The 8,383-nt window shown below is 44.5% G+C and overlaps 1 protein-coding gene across 1 annotated transcript in view; it reads right to left on the bottom strand.

Moving 5' to 3' along the window:
• Positions 1 to 6,150, bottom strand: part of PGBD5 (piggyBac transposable element derived 5) — a 35,948-nt gene extending 29,798 nt beyond the window's left edge. Inside the window, exon 1 of the mRNA XM_010287643.1 lies at positions 5,737 to 6,150. Within this exon, the coding sequence (XP_010285945.1) occupies positions 5,737 to 6,150 (414 nt within the window). The remainder of the gene's footprint in view (positions 1 to 5,736) is intronic.
• Positions 6,151 to 8,383: the final 2,233 nt, after the last annotated feature.

The following is an 8,383-nucleotide window of genomic DNA, read 5'->3' as shown; positions in this document are numbered from 1 at the left end:
TCCTGCTGTTGCCGCAGTACGCACTTTTCCAGGAGTGAGCTTACTGTCCCCATGCCATATTCTTTCCTGCTTCTCATCTTCCCAGATAAATACCTACTTTAATAATTGACTCCTACACATATTCCTGGCCGCCTCTTCACCATCTTTGACTCACTCCCCAAGCCCTCCCCTCTTCCTATTGTGACTTCCTTTGATGCATGATACCTTGTGGATTTCTTCACAGAAGTCATTCCCATTTTCTTCTCTCAAATCAAGTTTTGTTCAGGTCTAAGAAGCTACTCATCTACTTGCCTCAATCCCCCACAGCTATCCCATTGTTGGGTTTTTTTCCCCTCTTCTTTATAGCCATCCTCATCCCTGCTAGATCCTCTTGCCAGGTTTTCACTCTTTGTTTTCCCCTCGATATGTACATGCACTCCAAGTGCTGGAGTCCCATCTTGGAGTCTTGCCTCTCCAGACATTGCTCCATCTCACAACATCTTTCATTCACTGAACAAAACAGCCACTGTCAGGAGCGCCGTTCTTGTTTCTCCACTTTCGATCATCTCCAAAGCTCTTTCCACTCCACAGTTCCACCCATCCTGCTCTTACCACAACCCAAACAGGCTTGTAGGCAAACCCCAAAGCCACTAACTCTTTCGTATTTGGACCTCCTGGACTCCATTGCCTTAGATAATGAACCAATATGTCCTTGAGATAGCTCATCTTCTCTTAGCCCCGTGGCCATCCCCAACACAGGCTGTCTCTTCAGCCTGTCTCCTGGAGAAAATGTCTCAGCTTGCCTGGTCTCTGGCTTTTGGTGGGTACCATCCAATTGCAGAGTCCCCTGGATAACGGCACCTGTATGCACAGATTCAGCCACTGCTTCTGCAATAGTAGCTTGTGCTTCTGCTTCTTTGCTCCAAAGCTCCTCCTGTCTAAACTAAATTCTCTGCTAGTATCTGACATCTCTGCTTACATATCTAGCTGTCAGTTCTGATTTTATTACACTGTATTTGAGAGCATCTCCCTCCCCTTAAGGTAACCCCTTATTATCTCCTCTTTTGGTCACTGCAGACATCCCTCTCCTCCTGCTGCAGATCTCCCTGGCCAGTGAATCTGAATGTCAGTCTTTACCTCCAACTCCTTGCAAGGTCTTCTGAGTCAGGCAGGGTCTGCATTTTCCGTGCTTTCTGAATAACAGTTCTAAAATGTTACTCATTTTAGAGTAACAACCCACCCAGTCAAGTTTTCATCCAAGCCCACAGCTATCCTGCAACAGTTTCCTTTGGCCTCAATTTAAGGCAATCCAGCCCTACAGATTGCTGATGGAAAGCTGTTCTCCTAGTCCATCACACTGGCCAAATCACTTATCTTTTACTGCTCTCTGACAGTTCTTCTCCAACATATGACAGATTCTTTCTCTTCACTTTCAAAGTCCTGTTTGCCCTACCCACATTTTACTGATCCGCTTTGCTATCGTTCAAAGATTAACTCCCACCTCTGACGGAGCCATGATTTCATGCTCCTCTGACCATTTCTTCAGTCTTCAAATGACTCTCTCTAAAGAAAAAAGCCCAATCAGTTCTTACAGCACTACATTACCATTAGGTAATTTAATAATAGCCATAAAGGTTCATCATTTTCTCCTGTCAAACTCTGCCTAAAATCTGGCTTCACCAGAGGATCAACTGGCCAAGAGCTACAGGACATCAGAAATTTACCTTGCTATTCAATATTCTTATTGCTCCTCTGTCTGCCTTTCTCTTGCTCCATGTCTTATACTTGCTTGATGTCTTCTGAATACTTACATTTTTGTGGTACGCTCACAGAAGCCCTAAGACAGAACAGTCCTGGTTTGGGACCAGCACCCTTACTCACAAAGTATCATTTTGAAAACAACATTTATTCATGAGGACAGAAAAGAACTATGAGTTGATCAGACTGGTTTTGCCCCTCTGTGTTTTCAGAAACATCTGTCATCTGATGCTGTAAACTGGTTTGGAAGAACTATGTTGAAACTGCTCAGCTCTACCCTATGATACCAGCAAGAGCGAAACACAAACAAGCCCCCTAGTAACTGGCCAAACTTTAGCACCATGCCCTTGGAGCAAGAGGTTGGAGTTATGTCTCTCTTTCTGCCAGGGAGTTCACTCCTGCCTGAGGTAAGGACTTAAGCCGTCTGTTCCCAGTTTCACTGGGCAGATGCAGAACTGTTTGGTTCCACGATGCCAAAGAGAAGGTACTTTGGAGGGAGAAGGAAGAGGAGAGTGCGCGGAGTTGTGCTCCTGACCTCTCCCATGCCAGTCAGGGGCAGACAGACAGCAATCCTGTCTAGTCACATCCCGCTGACAAGCACATAAATACTCAGCAGGCACAGAAGGATATTTGAGCAGTGATGTTATTTTCCTGAGCACCTCGGTTTCTGGAATTCAGTGTATATCCTTGGCAGGTGAGTACCCTTGAATTTGTTGCAGTATACCTCCTGAGCTCAGGCAGGGCATCCTCCCTGTGTTCAGGCTTCCACTTGTAGACAGTAGCACAGCTACAAAGCTAAGCAGAAAAGAGACGACACTGATTCCAGGAACACTCAAAACTCCACCTCTTGTTGCTCAGGTAGAGGCAGCGGTTATTTATACAGAAGATGTTGGGGAGGGATAGGATGCGGAGAATATTCCTGTCATTCCTATCCAATCTAGGTCAGAACACCATTTTTTTTTTACTTAGGAAATTGAAGCTAGCACTGCTGATACACAATTATTATGTTCTGGGCTTTCAATACCTTCCTAATCTGGAGAGTAATCATTTCCCTTTGTTTGCTCAGTATATTTAGCAAAATAATTATAATTCACTAGATTGTCTTCTTTGTTTTGGTATATTGGCATAGTTCTCTCTCTCTCTTCCTCTGTTTCCTTTCATAGAAACTGTGGTGTCACCTCTGCATGCACATTTTTGGGGGGGAGTAACACAGGAGAAAAAAAAAAAACAACTAAATATTTTCTGACAGAAATTCTGCTTGAAGAATCTTTTCTAGCTCTCCAAAAAGAAAAGATCAAATCTATAGAAGAAATAACTGTGAAGGCAGATGTTGCACTGCCTGCTGGCTGCAGACTGTCTGCTCTGTCCATAGGGGTGAGTTACAACATGGCATCTTCCTAACCCATGTTCTGTGAATCCACACTGCCAGAGGAAGAAAGTCAGTAACAAAGCTACCTACAAGCCTGAACAGCCTTGCTGCATTCCACAGCAAGGAGCCCAAGTCATTCCTCTGCTTAATGCCACTTACAAGATGTTAGCCTAAAGCTTGAGCAGAGATCGTGGCTCAGGCACAAGCCACCCGGATACCCCAAGTCTCATGTTTAAGATACAGATGTAACTTTAAGCAACAAATCCATTTTTGAAATTGGGATTCCAGATATCATCGATTACAGAAACCTGGGCCCCTCTTCCCAAAACACTTTAGGAGGGCAGCACATCCAAAGGCCCATCTGAATGGGTCTTTCCCCTTGTCTTTACCCTTTGTTTCTGTGCAACTGGGTTATTATTTTTCATTATTTCTATTATTTCTCACCGGACTTGACTTTCTGGGTTTGATGTTTACTCCAGTTCGCTAATCTGCACTCAAGACAATTTCCAGGGAAAGGTCTTTCCTGCAGTTTTGAGCAGATGGGGCCCATGTCTCTTGAGACAGGTAGTGTGCAGCCCTGCTTGATGGCACCCACCAGGAGGATATTGGGCACAAGGCTCCTTTCAGGAGGAGGCCTGGAACATCCCTCAGTAGGCTATCGGCATTACACGAGAGTATTCGTAACAACAGATTCAAAACCTTTTTCTTTCTCACAGTTATTTTTAAAGCTGTATTTTAGTGCTTTTTGTTCTGCTCAATACCACTGAAACATGCTGTATAGAAATCATAGACGTAAACACTGACAAGGGAGCAGAGAAGTGGAGGGTGAAGGAAGAGAATTGGGCTGTTACTCCTTCTCTCCACACCCTTTTTTTTTTTTTTCTTTTGTAGCATCTCCTTACGAAGCTCAGCACAAGCACACATTTTGCTTGTGGAGTTTCAGGTATTTTGCCACTGCAAATAGGACTCTGAGTTTGTCAATTCAGTTCTCAAACCTCACTCGGGAGGGGGGGAAGGGAGAAGGGATATACATGCAAATCAAATTTTATCCTTTAATGGATTTGTACTCACAGCATGTCCCACAGCACACCATTATAAGCATTCACATTAGACACAGTGATCACATTTCTGAAGCCTTTATCTTTCGCCCATTGAAATCAGTGCCCATAAGGATTAGATTTCATATCTTAATGAGAGCGTGGCCCCAGCAATACTGTGTCTCTCACTGCCTGTTTCATCTTGATGGAAATGCACCTTGCTGGCATGGTTTAGTGAGAACACTCCTCCCTCCTCCCTTCTGTACCGTAACAGCTTTTTGGACAGCTGTGTTGTCCTGAATTATACAGGCATGATTTTTATTGTCTATAAAATAGAAAAAAACCTGTAATCACTCCAAATTTATTTTAGGCACACTGCAATGGATGTGATACATCTATGTCTTCATTAATTTTGTGCAGTGGGCAAAAATGTGATGCTTCAGAGGGGAAACAGGAAGAAAAAAAGAGAAAAAAAGAGAACACAGCACCCTTTCCAAATGTTTAGGTGAAATCTCTATATTCTGAAAACAGAGAGTTTGAAAAGCTATTTCAAGCAGTAACACATTTCATGCTTATTCCTTCTTCTTTCCAGACTTCTGAACATGACCAGTAGCAACAGCTCCAAAAGGAGATAATTTATACTGGAACAAAGTTTAAATAGCATATGATGATTAAAAAGAAAAGATTTCTTTGCACTTTAAAAAAAACGGTTCAACTGTACAGCTGTAGTCAGACAACCACCAACTACATAAGTTTCTCTATTTAGTTCTTTTCACTGTCTGCCCAGTCTACAGAGCAGTGTCCCTACAGAATGGCATTCTGCTGTACCCCTAATTGTATCTGGTAATGAAAATTCATTGGAGTCCTGTTTACTTTTATGCCTGGTAGTCTAGAACTCTTTCTAGTTCACTGGAACATTGGCTGCAAATCCACACATCACTAAGTTTTTCCATAGGAGCATCACTCATCATTAAAAACCAGGACTAACACAAGGCACAGGCAGTGCTGCTGAGGGCAGCTGACAACCTCAGCAAGCAAAGGCACCTGCCCCCCTGCTTATTTTGCCTTTGCCCAGTTGGGAAGAGGTAGCTGTGCTGCTGGACCATATAGCAAGCACCTGCTGCTAAGGTCAGGGACGGTCACTCCTAGGAAACTCAGCTCCTACATCCAACCCTCAGCAGTAGCAGGAGCACCTACAGGTTTTCCCTCCAGCCCAGGTGCACCAGCTCTGCCCTTTCCACTCTCCCTCACAGGAGCAGCCTGCAACCTTCCATCCTCAAGATAGCAAAACCTAGTGGTACCAACCTCACTGCGAAGTCTCCAGGCTTGTTTAGACCATTAAAGCAAACAGTCCCAGCTTGGAGATCATCATTCCTGTTGAAACATGCCAGGTACCCGCACCGCAGAGCTGTAAGTCAGACATTGCTGAGCACTCGCCTAGGACAGTGCTGCTTTCTCTCATGCTTCACACAGGCAGCACAGCATGGCTTCACACTGTGAAGCCCCAGCTCTTTCTTCAGGCAGCTGTGCTCTGCGCTTTCAGTCTTAGCAAGACAACCTACAGATGTTCCCTGCCGACAGATTAACTCTTACCTGGGCTTGCGAAGGTCTAAAAGCAGAGTCAAAGCCATTCTGCAGAGAGTCCAGAAAAGGCTGGATTTTGTAGAGGCCATGCGTTGTCTGGCTTGAGCGAAAGGCCACAATGTGGAAGTACTTCAGGATCTTCTCAAACCGTGATTGTGTCATGATAAGTGCAATGCTCTTGTTGCTGTAGAAGCCGCTGCTCCAAATGCTGAGAACAGACTCACAGTGGTGGATGCTGGTTGATATCATGTAGCCTAAGAAGGCCTTCATTTCTGTCAAGGTGACGTCAATCCAGGCATCGTCACTACCAAACCTCTCCTGGTACTTCTTGGCATACATGTTGGTTTGGACCACCATATTCTTTAGTACGTTGTCAGGGACAAAGAGTTGAAAAAAGTCCATGGCACTGGCAGTCAGGGGCATTTTTCGTGTTGGACCTAGGACAAAAGCAAGAAGGAAAGATTAAGCCTGATCATCACAAGGCATGCCCGACACCAGCAATTTAAAGCAGGATTAACTTCCCTAAAGCAGGGAAACAAGGCCAAAGTGATGGCATGTCAGCTAATTCCTTTAAAACTATACCCACTGTCTGACAGATCTCGTCAGGAAACTTCCTCCCTATATTCTCTGTCTTCCTCTTATACGATACAAGTACAACACACTCTGAATAGTTTCTTCCTCTGCTCTGCACACTCATTAGTTTGTAGCATGCAGGTCTGCAAGGCAGCATGCATTTAATTTTTCCACTTCTACACTATCTGTACCTTTTACCCTCAGCAGCTGTTTTGGCCTTTTTCTGGGTAGTCTTTTATTTGTCCATATGCATGTCAAAGCAGTGCCTTCCTCAAAACAGCCCAGAAGGAAGGTGTCCAAGCCCTCTGGAGAAAGAGTGCTGCCCCGTCCCAGCTGACATGATTCACGGGCACTAGAACCCGATCCCAACTTTCCTTTTGCACCTCCGATTCCTGGCCGGTTCATTGTCATTAATCCTGTGACTTTCAACTCTGCTTCTGCTCCATACACAGAGCCATGCAGATCACCTCCATGCGCTTTGAGTTCCGTGTCTCTGCCACCCCACTGCAGCCGTATCTTGGCTCTGACAGCCCCAAGAGAGCACGTTACCAGAACAAGTCAAAGACACCACGTGGCTAGCGTTGCTGCCCCACGCCACAGGGAGTATTTTTAGCATTACAATGCGTACGCTGGTCCTCTTCCTCCCATAATGTAATAAGCCTCGCAGTCCCATGCTGTCATTACTCTAGCTTTTCACTGATCTTGCACCTTCTCTGCCAGTTTTAACTATTCCGTAAGAAGAGGTCGGGGGGGAAGGGCGGCTCTAAGGGTTGGCAGCACTGTATCAGTGTAACAAGGTTATCCACTCAGACACCAGATTACATTAAACCGAATTAGGAACATCGAGCCTGCAATACCAGGGACGCAGACACCAGTCCTTACAGCCCTCTCTCTCTAATCCCTTCCACAAGCTAATTAAGCTTCATTTTAAAAGTAGTGTTTTTCATGCTCCCACCCCGTGGCAGTGCTTTAGTCACCAAGAAAGGGCTATGGAGACAGGGACATTCTCTATTCTCCTACAGAAGCAGTGAAAACAAATGCACCTGAAAGAGGGAGCATGGACAAACCCAATGGACAGGGCAGTGCTTAAGAGCAGTTCTACAGCCCTGTGTAAAAGATAGTGTCATGATTGTAACCCCAAACTAAGAGTTGGATCCAATAAATACTGCACCTCAGTTTAACAGCCTTCAGCCTTGGGACTGCCTGAAAAACACTCTTCCTGATCAAAAGCAGGAGGCACACAGGTTCTCATTTGAAGTTCTGCCTAACAAGAGCGAGTCTTGCACTACATGTCTGCTTGGATCTCAGCATCAGCTCTCCCAGCTGAATCAGAGCACGAGATTTGCAATTCTACCATCTGGCTCTGCAAAGACCCGCTACCGCGTTGGTCAGGTTGCACGCTCCGGTACCCTGTATCTCAGCTCACGCCCTTAGCAACTTAGCTCTAAGCAACAACTATAGCTTGCAGAAATTTTGCTTGAAACAGTACTCTGAGGAACTACACAAATACTGCTGTTGGACTTGCTCTTAAGCCTTAATGTTTGGTGCACTCTAGTGAACTCAAGCTATTAGGAGGACAGCAAAAATAGCACCAAGACATTGAAACAGTGAACCTTCAAATTGCAAAGGTGGCCAAAAAAGCAAACAAAAGTGGATTTTTTTTTTTCTCCAAGCACAGTGGGGAAAGAAAGATATTTAAAGCTGACTTTCCGATTTTAATTTGTGAGACTCAGAAACTGGAAGTGAAACAGTTCAGTTGAAAGCACATTCCTCTGTATAGCAAGATCAGAGTAAAGAACCCCACACAAACCATGTTCTGATAAGGACAGAGCAGAAAATTTCAGCTTAAATGATAAAAGGTTTTTGTTATCAAGTGAAAAATATGGCGCTAGAATAGGTATACTTACTTAACCTTAACTGCTATTGCAATAATAAAGCATCTTAACAAAGACCTCTCTTCTTTTGATCAGGAGATGTATATTCTGCTAGTACCCGCTAGACTGCTATAGCTGACATAAAATGCTCTACAAATGATTCTGTATGAATGACTTATAGTACATCACTTCTTTCTTCCCCACAACTT

Source organism: Phaethon lepturus, unplaced genomic scaffold (genome assembly GCF_000687285.1).
Source record: "Phaethon lepturus isolate BGI_N335 unplaced genomic scaffold, ASM68728v1 scaffold6985, whole genome shotgun sequence".
NCBI classification, from domain to species: Eukaryota; Metazoa; Chordata; class Aves; order Phaethontiformes; family Phaethontidae; genus Phaethon; species Phaethon lepturus.
Note: the sequence above shows the minus strand (reverse complement) of the source record. Positions and strands in the feature narration are given on the sequence as shown.